The sequence below is a fragment of the Nicotiana tabacum genome, chromosome 13 (assembly GCF_000715075.1).
Source record: "Nicotiana tabacum cultivar K326 chromosome 13, ASM71507v2, whole genome shotgun sequence".
NCBI lineage: Eukaryota > Viridiplantae > Streptophyta > Magnoliopsida > Solanales > Solanaceae > Nicotiana > Nicotiana tabacum.
Window position 1 is genome coordinate 83,632,242 of NC_134092.1, and position 16,894 is coordinate 83,649,135.

The 16,894-nt window shown below is 37.0% G+C and overlaps 1 protein-coding gene across 3 annotated transcripts in view; it reads left to right on the forward strand.

Annotated features, from left to right (window-relative positions):
* The first annotated feature begins 7,508 nt into the window (after positions 1 to 7,508).
* Positions 7,509 to 16,894, forward strand: part of LOC107772910 (MADS-box protein AGL42-like) — a 42,609-nt gene continuing 33,223 nt past the window's right edge. The window contains exons 1-4 of one of the 3 annotated variants that reach the window (XM_075228093.1): positions 7,510 to 7,654; positions 7,792 to 7,871; positions 7,979 to 8,055; positions 8,142 to 8,327. In XM_075228093.1, coding sequence (XP_075084194.1) covers positions 8,146 to 8,327 — 182 coding nt within the window. In that variant the 5' untranslated portion in view covers positions 7,510 to 7,654; positions 7,792 to 7,871; positions 7,979 to 8,055; positions 8,142 to 8,145. The other 2 variants (XM_075228094.1, XM_016592369.2) reach the window with 2 other exon arrangements.

Genomic DNA, 16,894 nt, shown 5'->3' on the forward strand with positions numbered 1-16,894 from the left:
GTCAAAAAAAATTTAAAAAAATTATCCGTTGGGCCCGTTTAGGACCGCTTGAACTGGCCCACTTCTGAGCCGGTCCCGGTCCTAAATGGTCCCGGTCTCGCGGGCCTCCCCTACGAGACCGGCCCACTACCCGGCCCACCACCCCACGATCCCGGTCCTATCCGGTTAGGACCGTTTAGGCCTATCGCCCATGTGGGCTTGCGGTCCTAGGCCGGTCCCGGTCCTAACCGGCCCACTAGCCACCCCTATGATCCACCAATGCATCGATAACCAGAAACCGCACAAATAGACAACCACGCGATCTAATCGTAGACGGTGGGGCTCCCCCACTTAGCTTAAAGCTATAATTACATAAACCTAGAACCCACCAAGATTTCTCCTTCTCAATTACCATGATCTCGCACATTTAACCCGCCAAAATTTCTTGTAGTTTCTTATTAAACTTTTCATGAACATCCCGAATTATCAGCCATAATCGCATATTCGACCTTCTGCCGTGTAGTAAGTAGAACTCTTCGCAGAAACTTTATCATAATCACGCAACCACTAACCTGCTCACAGGAGATCACCCACCTATGGAATTCCTTACCGACATCTTCCAACAGCACTGCACTAGGTACAATTACCACGAAATCAGTAAACCCTCGTGAGCCCACGCTCGCCCACCAGCTGTACAAGTTCGTTCATTCCACATTGACATCAACTAAAAGTGCGATAACACATTCCAAACTCGAAGTCATGATGCATCCCAACGATAATTAAGTTTTCACACCCCTCTTCATTTCAAGAAACCTCTTTTCTTCCATATCCTACCTTCCTCGATACAGTATCTACCATCCCAAATAAAATTCGTAGACCAAATCACCTTCCATCACGATTCCCAAACCGTTCTAAACTTTCTCAAGGCATGTGGCTATCCTGCCACAGAATTCATACGCTAATCTGCCGCTCTTAACTTGGTTAAACCATCTCCTTTAAGCAACTTCTCGATATCTTCTTTTCATACTTGACCTGCTAGCAGTTCAACCACCACGAGACACCTCCCACCACGTCATTCCTCATCTTTCGCTGCCCAAATGCTGCCTCAAATCAAAACCCAACTCTGTAGCACCTGCACTAATAAATTGCTACCAACTCTAAACCTCCTGGAAGATCATATTTTTTGGGCCATCAACATTAGAATTACCAATTCGATTCGGAACCACTACACACCGCTATCTCTGACAACTGCTTCTTAGGTGCTATTCCACCAAACTTTGCCCAAAGGCAAATCGAAGAAGACCATAACACCGACGAACCTTAATACATTTAAACAAGGAAAACGATACCACATCATACATGAAAATTCCACTACGCTTGAAAATATCAAGTCTCGTTACTCTATCAACCTAAGCCTGAACATCCATAGTCTGGCTGCCCTTCCTCTGTTGGGATTAGATGTCGAACCTCTAAACCATGAACTGAGAAATCCCCCTTTCGAGTCATTCACTTCCTCGACACATAAACAAGCACCCTACCATTACACCAACACCGTGCGATAACAACACATGAACATCATAGCAATCCCTACAAAGCCTCAAAACCATCGAAAATATAGATACTGAGCTGAAACGACGAAACATCCTTACTCAAGGAGACAATAATAGCCCACCCGAATACGCAGGGAAAACATCTGGTACCACGTCTATAGTACCACTACAACTACTCGACGCCCAATTGATAACAAGCGCTTCACGTCGAATAAGATTGAGTAGGAAGGAAATAAAGGCATAAGCCTCAAAGGAATCCAACCGCACGATGAGAAATCAAGAAGGGAAGTGCTCCTAACAGCCCTGTAGCCTCTCGAAGGTAAGTACAGACGTCTCCGTACGGATCTGCAAGACTCTACTAGACTTTCTCATGACTTGTGAGACCTAAGTGAACCTAACGCTCTGATACCAAGCTGTCACGACTCAAAATCCACTATATGCTGTGGTGGTACCTAACGCTGCCGTCAGGCAAGCTAACGTTGATTTACCAATTTAATTTCTCATTTTAGTATTTTGAAATCATGATTTTCCTTAATTAAATAGTATGAAATAGAACTTATAGTATAAATGATAATATTTACACGAACTACAATAATGAACAACCCGTAGAAAACCCCCAAAACCTGGTGTCAAAGGTACATGAGCATTTTTCTACGGAGTACAATAATCATACAACGTCTGTCCAGAATATAAATAAGATAGGATAAAATAAATAGTACGATGGAGACTCGGTGGACTACGATGCATAGCCTGAATTGCAGCTCACATAAAGTCTCCTTAACAGATGCTCCTACGCGCCAAGATGATCACCAAATGAACCTATCAGATCCTGCACATTTAGTGCAGAAGTGCAACATGAGTACATAAATCAATGCGTATCCAGTAAGTATCTAGCCTAACCCTAGAGAAGTAATGACGAGGGATCGATATCGACACTTACTAGAGGTCCAATAAAATAATATAATAATTCATAACAGATATGAAGTGCACAACAATAGTGGGGTAAATCTATAAATTTCATAATCTTCCAAATATTTCTTTTAAAGTATAAATTTCTCGATCTTGTATTCTACCTTAGTAGCTCAGAAAAATGTCAGGTATCAATATCAAATAAATAAGGAATACCATAAAATACTGGGCATCTGTGGAATGTTTATCTCATGAATATTCGGACTACTAGCGATATAACGCACGATTCTGCCGAGGTCGTTCTGCACGATCCAGAATAATGTGTACATTGCCGAGGGTCGAGCGGCACGAATCATAGATGCATCTATTATACTGCCAAGGAATTCGGCCCGCTCCACAAGAAAGGAAGGAAGTTACTGAATTACGAAACACGTGTTTACAATACAGTACATGATCACAAAATAATTATAATCTTTACCGTTTCTCAAATAACTCACCCACAACTCAAAGTGTTAAGGCTCGGCCTAGTATACATATATTTATTTCTAAATCAAATTCAGTTATAAATTTAATTAATTAAGCTAGCAGAACGAGTTGAAATAATTCAATTATTACATGATAAAGTCCTAAGTCTACCCGAACATAAACATGCTTTAGCTACATACAGACTCTTGTCGCCTCGTGCGTACGTAGAACCCACAACTAGTTGCACATAACAATAAATATTACCTAGGGGTAGTTTCCTCCTCACAAGGTTAGACAGGAGACTTACCTCGCTCCAAAGTTCTATAACCGGCTCCAACACCTCCCAACACCTCAACTCAAAGCCAAACGTCTCAAAACTAGTCAAACCACGTCTAATTCAATTAAAATATACTCCAATGCTTACAATTTAACAATTTATAACAATTCTCCACTTCGTTCGAAAAGTCAATAATATCAACCCTCGGGCCTACATGCCCGGAATCCGAATATTTTCGAAGATAAACTCTACCCTTAACACTACAAGCTCAAATATATAATTTATTCTAATTTCTAGGTCCAATTCTAAAAATACCAATTTCTAGGTTTTCTACCAAAATGCCAAATTTTTACTAATTTCAATGTTCTAATCCACATATTAATCATGTATTTAACTCACAATGTGGAGAAATCACTGACCCCATAATAGATGATAAAGATGGCACTCCAAACTTGCTCCAAAATCGGCTCCCATGGACGAAATGAAGTGAAAATGGGCCAAACCCCCATTTTTATAACAACACTGCCGAGCGACCTTTCGCATCTATAGTCACCTGGTCGCTTCTGCGACAGCTGCTTCTGCGGCTTCGATCTCGCACATGCGAGAACCCAGGCCAGTCGCCTACTGCATCTGCGTCTCCTCCAGCGCTTCTGCACCCTCGCTTCTGCGGCGCCTCATCTGCAGGTGCGGTTCCGCTTCTGTAGAACTCGAACGCATCTGCGATCCCAGCCTTCCCCAGCAAAATCTGTTTCTGCGCTCCAGTGGTCACATCTGTGATCATGCAGGTGCGGGAATTTCTTTGCACCTGCGATCTCTGCCCTGTGCACTCCTAGCCACTTCTGCAGTTTACTGCCTCGCTTATACAAGGTCGCTTCTGCAGTGAAGCTTCCGCAAAAGCGGTTGCACCAGCAACCAAAATTCTCCAGCTTTGCCTCAATTTCAAATTTCGATCCGATTTCAATCCGTTTCAAACCCGAACTCCCCGAGACCCCATCCAAACATACCAACATATCCCATAACACGATACAGACTTAGTCGAAATCCCGAATCACTTCAAATAATATCGAAACTATGAATCGACGGCCAAAATCTTTCTTTCAACTTTCCAACCTTCAAATTTATGTGCAAGTCCCAAATCATGATAGGAACCTATTCCAAGGCTCAGGACTCCAGACGGACATCGATAACATAAAAATCCACTTCACACCAAACTTATGAAATTCTAAAACTTTCAAAAATGCCAACTTTACATAATAAGCGTCGAATTGCTCCCGGGTGATCGGATGCTCAACCCGAACATACGCTCAAGTCCAAAATCATAATACGAACCTATCGGAACCTTCAAATCCCGATTCCGAGGTCGTTTACTCAAAAGTCAAACCTTAGCTAATTCTTTTAACTTAAAGCTTCCGAAATTAGAATTTTCTTTCCATATCAACTCCGAACTTCCTGGAATTCAACTCCAACTACACGTACAAGTCATAATACCTGAACTAAAGCTACTCATGGCCTCAAATCGATGAACGACGAGCTAGAGCTCAAAACGACCGGTCAGGTCGTTATAGTTGGTTTGGTCATATTCTACTCTCAGCTCCTCTATTATAATGTCAATTTTTGCCGCTAATTCATGATTTTCTTGGCTACTATCCACAAATGTCAGGTTGTTGCACTTTACATGGTTTAACTAGTTGACTCACTTGAGCCTCCAAGTTGCGAATAGTTGTCTCTTACCGTTGTATCCTCAGTGATTTCACATCATATTGTTCCACAAGGCACTTTAATATATCCATGATCTTCTTTAGTTCAGCATCCTCAGGTTCTTTATTCCTATTAACTTTATAAGAAAAGGTAGAACCATCATCATAAGGGATTGGGGAAGTATAAGGAAGATCAAAAGTAGAAATACCAATATTGAAACTTCCAAAATTTCAAGATGTCATTTTTCTCAAATCAACAAGTAAGATTAAAAAATACAAGAAAACAAAACAAAAAAAAAAATTCAAACTTGAAACCAAGCAATATTTATAGTTATAACTACACCGCTAGTTCTATGACAACGACGCCAAAATTTGATCATGCCCAATTCTAATCCTAAAAAGGATAAGCGATCGCTGCAAATATAATTCGGTCTAATAGTCCGGAGTCAAATCCCACATAGAACTAAAGTTTAACTACAACTGTTCTTATCACTAAGAGACAAGTTTGAATAATTTTCTAAATTATAAAGACTGATTAAATAACAAATACTATAAAGTAGTAAAATTATCAACTAACGATGATGAAGTTGGAGAAAAGATTAAGGAGGTCTAGAGTAGAATCCTTCCAGCTACGTCTCCTGTAATTTCAACTAAGTATTCTCTATTGATCGTGAGCACTTCAGGTGTTATAATTCTCTCCCAAGCAGCTATAACAATTTACTAGACATATTCTCCCGAACGACGCTAAGTGACACTATCTTACCGCTCACTATATAACCACGTCAAGGCTTTGTTATTCCTAGACCATCTTTTAAACCCGTCGCACTGATTCATCACATATGTTAGGAGTGAAATTGTTCAACAACTACCTAAAGATATACCCTTTTTCAAGCAATCTTAATAAATAGGCACAGTCAATCGATGGCTATTCAATCAACTGAAATAAGCATGTAGTGAAACAAGTCGAGAAATTCAAAGGCTCAATTACTTAAAAACGTAACAAGAACTCATCCTCCAAAAAGTTCCATCAAAACCCTAGACAAGAAATTAGCTACTCATGCTAGTATGTAAAAATACAACACTAGATATCATAACAATGAAAATATAGGAAGAAAGAGAAAAAACGTGAAGTTGAATACTTCTCCTTGCTTCAAGCATATTCTTGCCTCCCCAAAATCTTCTCTCATTCAAAAAGTGGCTAACTATCATATTTATATGAAGTAGGGTTGAGTTGGGGTGGATTTGACTTCTCCTATTTCGGATTGGAGAAGCTGGAGGCGCGTCCAAACGCGCACCCCAGACCGCTCCCAATTGCTGATTTTTTCTGCTCCGGTCTCGATCTGGCAAAGCGAACCTCGCTTCGCTGTCCAAGGCTTTTCTCTCTAGCTCTATTTTTGCCAATTTTTCTCCTATTTAATTCTTTTCCGTGCAAGTTCATTCCTACACATAAAAAAAATACGTAAATAGCATATTTTTCACTTCAAAAACCATGTGATATCCTGCAACTCACGTAAGAAATAATATGCATATATACTAAAAAAAATATGCACTTTTCGCCATTTATAGACATGTAATCAGACAAAATAGGGAGATCTCTAAACCAAACAGAAACATCATACTAGTAAAAGAAAAATACCGTATGGCCCACCAACAGTCCACCATTATCAATTACACTATGGAACAAGGTTGGAATATTGCGTTGTAGGATATAAAGCACAACTGCACAACATAATATAGTTTACTACAGAGTAGTCTTAGCACCAAAGTGAATGGACGCATCAAACGAAGTTAAAGGTAGCAACGTGACAGACTTTACTCTCATTGGCCCTAAGTGCCAAACATAAATAGATATTATGCGTGTCAATCCATTATTTGTTGATACATCACATGGTACGATGATGTTGACGCGTTCACATCAATAAGCCATTCCCACCCTAAAAATTAATCACTTCTTAACCCCACCCTATTCATACTCCTAATTGGTTTAGATGTTACACTAATTATACATAAACTTTTTTTTTTATTTAACACCCCCAAAAAATATTTATGGTGATATTATAATTTTTTTTATATTACCTGGTTAAATTGAATTGCCATAAGACTAGTATAAATGAAATAACGTAATTCATATAGATACCTCTAGCTTATTTGGAATTGAGACGTACTAATAAGTAGTAGTATATAAAATTAAATTGATCTATAACGACGGGTAGTTTTCTTGTCAAACCGTGGTATATTAACCGGAAAAATAAATAAATAAACCTTTTATATATGATTAAATTATATTGATAGTATAAATTTGTTTATAAATATATAACTTAAATGAACGAAAAATCTTTATTTTGATTTCGTGGAAATAACCTCTTGCAGAAATGCATGGTAAGGCTGCGTACAATAAACCCTTATAGTTCGGCTCTTCTCCGGGCCCCGCACGAAAGCTTAGTGCACCGGGCGGCCCGTTAGAACTTTTTTTTTTGCAGTATAAAATAATTTATACTCCCATTTCTGACCCAGTAGATTACCGTTTCTGTATGATTAGTGTCTATTTTTTATATTTACCAAAACAAGGTAACAATGAGCGCTTTTGCTCGGACTGGGACTTTCTTAATTTTACTTTTTTTGTGCTTTTCCTTTTTTGTGGCTAAGACTGATAGTGAAGGACAAAGGGAATAAGAAAAATACGATGAATTAGGAAATATTGGACTCTCTCTGGTCTCAAAATAAAGAGATTGATACATCAACGAAGAATAACCCAAATTTCATGTCATTGTCCGTCTGTTAGTGCTTTTAATTTCTTCTTCGAATCCAGTTGCTTATATATTCTTTTTCATCCTATTTCCATTTTCCAGCAAAATCCCTTTTTGGGGCTTATTTTGCTTTTGGGTTAAATTTCTTATGCTTCATTCTTTTCAAGGTGAATGTTATTTTCTGTTTCCGAGCTACTCTCAAAGCTAGGGTTTATCAACTTTTCGGGCTTTATTCTTCTTCTGTAAGGTCAGCTGGAAGCTTCAGTTTTTTATTTAGCTATTTTTAGGGTTTTGGGCTCTTACTATTTCTTTCACAAAATTTCTTCTTCTAACCATCTTTAGTTCGATATTCAGCTTTCTGCTTGTTCAACATCATGTTCAATTCCCAAGCTTAATACCAACAGGCTATCTCAATTTCTTGCTAATCTTTGGTAGGATAATTATATTATTCTGATAGTTATATGGTATTTGTTTTTAGAATTTATTTATTACTTGTGACGAAAATATTAATGTGCAGGAAAATGGTGAGAGGGAAGGTACAAATGAAGAGAATTGAGAATGCCACGAGCCGGCAAGTGACTTTTTCGAAACGTAGAAATGGAATTATGAAGAAAGCTTATGAGCTATCAGTTCTTTGTGATGCTGAAGTTGCTGTCATCATTTTCTCACAAAAAGGAAGACTCTACGAATTTTCAAGCTCCAGGTATGTACGTACTTAGCTTGTTTCTACTTTCTTAATAGATTTCCTCATCCGAGATCTGATTGTATATTTTTAAAAAAAGTTTATCTAGGATCTCGTTTTCAAGAAATTAACAATCATTTTTAGAAAGAGCCTCTAGTACTTGGTTTCTAGAATTAATATCACTAATTTCTAAAGGTACGTTAGTAATTCCGCTGTTTGATGAAGTAAGGAAGCATGGGCTTCATGTACTTGGGATTTTTCCAACATAATTTGTGGAGAAACTTGCGCATCTTATTTGCTATAGCCAGATAACTCACTTAATTAACACCTTTCTCAACAACTGCATCCCTATAAAAGACCCATATTCAAACGTCGATACCAGTACTATTCTATTAGTGTAACTTGTTTTCTTGGTCAGTGAGCTGTACATTTTCTTGTCCAGTCATTTCTTATCTTCCACGCACTCATGACTCATGTTCATGTGGATAACGCTGTTGAGTTGTGTTAGTCCTTCTGTTTTCTGGTACACCTTATTACGCGGAACTAAAGAGAGATCATGTTTAAACCATGCAGTGGCAGTCTTTAGAATCTTTGCCTATATGATGTGAATTAAGGAGATTTTATCTGAGTGATATTAGGATTTAGATAAGGACATGAGCATACCTATGAGAAAGTTTAGGCTGCAGCAATGTCACATGGGCTCTTTGTACCATTTTATGTAGTTTCTGTTTGCCTGAGTTTCCCACGTTAGTGGAGCCAATAGGCTGTTTTCTCGTTCTTTGAGAAATCTTCACGTCATGATATAGTCTCTAGAATGAATTAGGTCCAAAGTCCGAGCTAGAGTTATTCTCGTTTTACTTAATGTTGAATCCTCATTTTATATATGATGTTCATGCTCAAATATCCAGCTCGGAGTGGCAGAGTGTTAGCGAGTCCCAAATTAGTGGAGGGAATGAATTATTTTCTCCTTATAGAGTCTTTGAGGTAATGCTTACATTGTGAGCTAACTTTTGTATTTGGGTTATCCATGTTCTTTTTCTTGTACCACATGGAACACATTTATTTTCAATCTATTGTTGAAGTCTTATAACACATGGAACACATTTGTTTTCCATCTAAAGTAAAGTCTTATAATGACATGGAATACATTTTTTTTCCAAAAGTTCCTTTGTTGAGGAAAGTGGAGCGGGGGAGGGTCGTCCTAGGTATCATTTCTTATAGTCTGATTGGTCAAATTTCTAAAATGATCGGAGGTACTTTCAGGCGCGTACATAGGACAGATTGGTTCGAATTTTTCAATTGTCAAACCAAATCAATAGTGTCGGATTTTTAAATTTATAAATCAAACCAAACCAACAAAGTCGGATTTTTCAATCTCGGTTTTTCTCGAATTTTTCGGGTTTTTTCGGGTAAAGTCTTCATAGCATAAAATATGTAGATTGTGCTCCAAATATTTCTTAAGTCCTAGTAAAATGCAACTATATAATGCATTTTTCAAGAAACTAACATAATAATATGAGATAAGTCATAGCATTATACTAAAATATTCAATAACAAAGATAAAATAATAAAATTACATAAAACAAATATTGCTAATTAATAAGCCATAATGAAAATTAACATAATCTAAAAAAACTATATAGATCATACTAACATAAGTATAACTAATAAGTACTAATATTAATTACATAAATAAGCACTAAAGAAAAAGATAAACTAAGTTATGCATTTTCATTATAAACCAATGTAAAACTAAAATAATTATCCAACACTATCGTCATTCCTAGTATTGAATTGATTTCTTTTTTTAGCATTAGTATTGATTTGAACTTTGTTTGAGTTACTACATTTATGGGCTTAAAAACTTATTTACCATTCAAGAATGTTAAGTCTAAACTTGAAATAATATGTTAAAAGATAAAACTGTGAAAAAATTTAAGAAATATTTATAAATTACATTACAATAAATATTTATATATAAAAAATATTTTTAAAAGTTATATAAATGTACTATCGGGTTGGTTAGGTTTCGATTTGAATTTTTTTAGTTAAAACCAAACCAAACCAATTATGGTCGGGTTTTATTTTTCAAAACCAAACCAAATCACATCGGGTTTTTTTTTCCGGTTTGACTCGAATTATCGATTTGGTGCGCTTTATCGATTTTCTTTGTACACTTCTACTTCCAATATTGATTGTCGCCGGGATCGATGCTGGTACGGCCCTGCGCATCATACGTTCGATCACTGTCCTTATTATTTCTTGAGTAACCTCATCCCTATGGGAACTAAATCCAATAGAAGTCTAGGTATTTTTTGGAGACAACTACACGAAACACTTATTTTTAAATGAAAGCTGAGGTTGTTTGGACTTTGGGACAGAAAATATTCCAGAATTCTTCTTAGGGGGTCGTTGAATAACTAATATATATATATATATTATTTTCAGGAAATAAGAGTTTTATTGATGTGCTCAACCATTGTAACTTTACTTGTTTATCCCTTTGAACCTAGATAATAATATTAGCCAAGGTTTCCATTAAGTATAATTGATTTAAAACAGGCTTTATCCCATCCTCTTACAAGGTTTCGCCACCAAATATTGCGACTAAATTGAAATTGGACTTCACAAATTGACGGAATATTATGACATCCTCCAATAATCTTCTCACGTGATTGTGTTTGAGACGATTCGCCTTGATTTGCCATTATAACAATCACCTGAAGCTCGAAATATAGCACCTTTGTTATCACAATAGATAGTCAAAGGTGGCATTGGCCTACGCTATAGAGGAATATCGATCAACATACTTCTAAGCTAGTTAGCTTCTTCTCTAGCAGAAGACATATCTATAAGTTTTGATTTCATTGTTGAGTAGTAATACATGTCTACTTCTTTGATTTCCAAGATTACTGCTTCAACCAAAGTTTAAACGAAAAAGGGTCAAATATATCCCTGTACTTTTTAAAATAGTTTAAATATACCATCCGTTATACTATTCGTCCAATTAACTCCATACCGTTATACTATTGGCACTGATTTGCCCCTAATTTAGGCGGAGTGCCACGTGGTAGCTCAGGAACAAAAAGACCCACACCCGATTTTAAATACCCGACTCTAATTAAATACCTACCCATTATCTTACCTATTACCTGACCCAAGAATTTGTACCACATCACCCACTACCGCAACTCCTTCTCCTCTTCAGCCACCACCACCACCTGCTCTCCTGAAATATTTTCCAAGTTCTGGTCCATCTTCCTCATCTTTCATAGTCACTTTCCTAACCTAATAGAAAGTAAAAAAACAAGAATGAAGAAGATGGAAATCGACGGCTCGAAATCGAACGAAACCAAAACTTGACAATAATTGAAGTACGACAAATTGATGCACTTTTACCATTGAAAATTTCACGGGACCATTCCAAAGTGAAGCAGTAAAGAACGAAAATTTATCACCCATTCCAATGGCACCTATTCGATCAAACTCCCTTTTTGTTCAAATTCCTAATGACGTAAGGGAACATACCACATTGGTTGAAATATGCCAGCTCAAGTGGCAGTAAATACAAATAATTCATACTCAGATACTTTAGTCTCCAAATTTCTTCTCTGTTACTTCATTATGAGAAATATTCATGGAGTTTTGTTTTCTAAAATTGAGAAAATTAGTGTAGGTGGAAGCATTGGCGAAGAGAAAGTATTTCTCGTAGTGAAGTATTGTTTCTGGAATTTGAAGAATTGGCGGTGGTGAAGCCGTCGTCAGGTGGAAGCACTCGGGTGATGGAGTTTCTTTCTTTCTTTTTCTATTTTTGTTTCTAATGATGGTGAAACAAAGGTTTATCTTTAAGTAGGGGAATTGTATTGACGAGCTCAAAACACACCTAAATATGCCCGCTAGTCAAAGATAGTATAGAAAATTATCGTATCCACAAGGATTGGAGTTAAACAATATTTTCGTAGTTTGTAGCTAGATTGCTATCCAAGATGATCAACAATTGAGATTATATGATTAAGAACTAAAATTAACTAAGACTCTAGATCTAATTGACTAATGACAATTGAACAAAATTAAGCAAAAAAGATATCAATAGGAGAAAATAGGGGTTGATTGGATAGGTACAAGATAATTGTCTGGGATTTAACTTGCGTTAATTCACTTCTAATGTTCTAGTGAGTCTATCGAATTCACTCAATTATTAGTATAAATATTTAGTAGAAACTCCTCTCTCGATTAAGTCTCAACCTCACAATATGAACCAATTTATGCTCCGTAAAGATATGCACGAATTCGTAGTGGACTGGTCTTTAGGAGAACCTCTTCCGATTATCTTCCTAACTAGGTCTAAACAATAATTTAACTAGCCTCTTTTGATTACTAAGAAGAATCAATGAATTCAACCAACAAGATAATGCAAAAATATTACAAGTTATGCCTCTCTCGATTACATGAACATATAAATATAGATGCAATAATTAAATCACCCAAAATAATTCAATACATAAAAACTAGAGTTAATATTCACAAGCAATAATCAACACACAAAATCCATCAATCCTCGAAGAGGACCACTCCATAGATAAAGAAAAGTATTAAACGATCCAAACTCTTGTCTTGAGTGAGGATTGAATGATGCATTCCTTGTGCTTTGGCTTTTTCACCTTCTCTCTAGCTTCATTACATCTTAGATATGTCAAAAGTCCAGAAAATACCGCTTTTTCATGTATTTATACCAAGTAGGGTCGGGCCCAAACGAAATTACCCTTTCCTAGCCGAAATAGAAAAACTTGCAAACTTATTGTATTTCATGCGTCGCACTGTGCGTAGCATTAGTGCTTTATCCTGACAGACCCAAAAACCCAGTCTCTTAAATTTACTATTTTCTGAAATATTTTTACTCTGATGCGTCGCACTATGTGTCGTCCAGTGTGCCGCACCAGTGTATTTTTCAGCAGATTATTCTTCCTTGAATTTTCGATGCCTAGAAGTGATTCTCGACCCCTGAACACGATTCCGACTTATTCCTTTGGGCCTTTACTCAGACTTCAAAGCTCCAATTAGCTCGAATTAGTTCCATAATATCTACATAGCTCGGAATCACTCTTACAAGGAATAAAACACACAATTAGTGCAAAACACTAGCAATTAATGCTCAAACTCAATTAAAGTGCAGTAAATTAGAATGTAATAAGCGACTAAAACACAAGATTATAGCCTACCATTAACACCCCACACTTAAACCATTGCTCGTCCTCGAGCAATCACACCACACTTTATATAGGCACAACCTTACTAAGTAACTCTCCTAACTCACTACACAAAGAATCTTTAAAATAGACTAAGTACAATAGTGTAGCATCTTCACCTCAAGAATTGACTCAAAAGCACCATGCATTATTTACAACTCACTCACTTACTCTAATATAGAGGTCAGCAATATTGCTTTTCCTTCATGAATCAAGTTCCCTCACAATAATAGATAGTAGTTCCACACACAATAAAAGTTAAGAATAATTAGGAACTCAAGATAGAAAGAATTCACTTACTCTCAGAAACAACATTCATATGCCACAAAATATGCATTATAAGCTTGCCCGTAGTGTACTACTCAACTAATCGAGCCTATTTAGTCAAGGATCAAATAGGACTTTCATTGGTTGTAATGTAAGCTACGGGACAGGTAGAATATATTTAGATATAAGAGTGACTACATCTCCTCCCTAAGCACTTTATTACATACATTTTATTATTTGAAACCCCACACTTATGTCAAACTATAACTTCACCTTCATATCAATATACATTAACTCCTAATTTATTTAATCACAATTACATCATAAGTAACCACTATCAAGGAATATTTTTCACAATCATACAATTAATCTCTTTTTTTTTTCAATTCAAGTGGCTCTTATTTTTTCAAAACAGTGCACCTTTTTCCTTATTTCAATAGTTCCACTCGAAAGCCCAACCAACACCCCACACTTTAACTTTTACAAAGTTCATAACAAATTCAAGTGCTCACAAGAGGTAAATGGTTTAAATAGATGGTCAATTCAAACAAATGGGTAAGGCTTGTAATGTGGTTGCCAAAAGAAACAGGATTATAGGCTCAACGGGGTTAACTAAGATACATAACAATTAGGTGGGTAAAAGCATATAACTGGCTCAACAAAGAAATGCCTATATCACTTCCCATACTGAACAAAACTACTATTTCGCTTTGCAAACACACGAGGCAAGTTCTAGACATCAAATGCAATGCACAGAATAACACAAAAACCTCACACACACATAGCACATAACCCACTCAAGATTGGATGATCAAGACTCTCTAGTCAAAGCAGTTAAGCAAAGTTAAACCTATATAATTTAAGGTGCTTATGCAAGAGTCAAAAACTGAGCCTAAGTGTCACAACTAAAGAACTCACTATTCTCAAGGCATAATAAAGTTAATAAACATTTCTTTCAATTCAAATCATAGCACAAGGTTTCCTACTTCTAAAAACAAAAGCTAACTACACCCGGTTCAAATAAAACCATTGGAAAAGAATCGCGGCACAAAAAAAATCAAGGGGTAATTATTACACTACCTAACAAAAGAAAATCCTTTTGTCTTTTTCTTTCGACTTAAATCCCTCAAGAAACCTGTCGAATGATATCCATCGTCGGAAAAAGTCGAAAAGTTTTAAAAAATTTATGTTTTTTTCAATTTTAGAAAACAAAAACTAAAACTAACATACATACAACATACAACATATAATTATCCCCCTACCCCATACTTTAAATTGTGTCATGTCCCCATGACACACAATTAAAAAGCATAAGGTAGAGGAAACTTCCCTGAATATCTAGTCGGGGTCTGAGTCAAAGTCGGGCTCCATTCCACGCTCCCGAACCAGTGCACACATCCATGCAAATAACTTCTTCTCAGCCTTTTTGGGGTACACCCCACACTTATCTTTTCCACTCGTTATAGCCTTTTCTTTCGAACTCTTCACTTTCCATTCAACACTTGCAGCTGGCTTCTCCTTTTTAACTCCCGTTTCTACATTTATCTCAAAAGTTACATTCTCTTCTCCCGCTCTAAGCATGAGTTTTCTATCATGCATGTCTAATATTGCTCTACCCGTTGCTAAGAAAAGTCTTCCTAAAATGAGAGGGACCTTCTTATTCTTCTCCATATTTACTACAATAAAGTCCACAGGAAATACAAACTTATCTACCCACACTAAAACATGTTCCACTATCCTCTCGGGTATCAGAGTTGTTTGGTCAGCCAGCTGCAAAGATATTGGTACCGACCTTATCTCTCCAATCTCACTTTCCAACTTCTTGTAAATAGACAAAGGCATTAAATTAATTTAGGCACCAGAATCACATAAAGAGTTATCAAATTTAATATAGTATAAAGAGCAAGGTATAGTAAAATTCTCTGGATCTCCACATTTTTATGGGAGTTTATTTTGCAAGATAGCACTGCAATGCTCTGTGAGTTTGACCACTGATGTCTCCTCGACCTTCCTTTTCTTTGTAAGGATCCCCTTCAAGAATTTTGCATAAGCTGGCATTTGGGAGAGCACCTCTGTGAATGGCAAGTTTACACTAATCTGTCTCAACACATCTAGGAACCTCTCAAATTGTTTATCCACCTTCTCTCTATAAAGCTTTTGGGGAAAAGGTAAATCAAGCATGTGCTTGATCTCTTCATTGGACTCCTCCCTTCTTTAAGTTTCCTCTTTTTTCTTTTTCTCAGCTCCCTTCTTGATTTTCTTCTTCTCAGTCTTTTTATCATCATCTTCAATTTTCAGCTCCTTCCCACTTTCTTTTTCAGGCACACTCTCTTCTTGGACCGGAGTGGGCTCTTCCAACACTTTTCCGCTTCTCAGAGTTACAACATTTATAGTTTCTTTGGGGTTCCTTTCAGTTTCAGCTGGCAAAGTACCTAGGATCCTCTCAGACAATATGGTGGCAATTTGTCCCACTTGCTTCTCCAAATTTCGCAACCTTGTGCCAAGTTCTTTGATAGATGCACCATGAGCATCTAATCTCTCATTTTTCTTGATAATGAAGGACTTCATTAGATCTTCTAACCCAGACTGAATTGGCTATTGAGACTGAAACTGCGGCCTCTGCTAATTCACGAAACAGGAGCTCCTTGAAATCTGGAGTTATTTTGTTACCATGCATTTGTTGTACCCCCAGGTGAACTCCATGAAAAATCGGGGTGCTTCTAACCCATTGCATTAAAGTTGTAATTTCCAACAGCATTAACTTCCTTAGTTGAGGCTTGACACTCATGAGTAGGGTGTCCTCTGCCACAGATATCACATGTTGCATGAGTCTCACTCTGTATTGAGGCTAAGGCCATCTTCCTTATCTTCTTCGCCATAGCATCAAGCTGTACCTACACAGATGTGTTAGCATCAACCGGGTGAACACCATTCGCCCGTCTTCTTTCACTTTCATAGGGCCACTAATTTGCATCTTCAGATAATTCATCGAGAATATTGACTATATCCTCTGGTGTCTTCTTCATTAACGGACCTCCAGCTGCATTGCTCAACGTTTTGCGTGAAGCCGGTGTC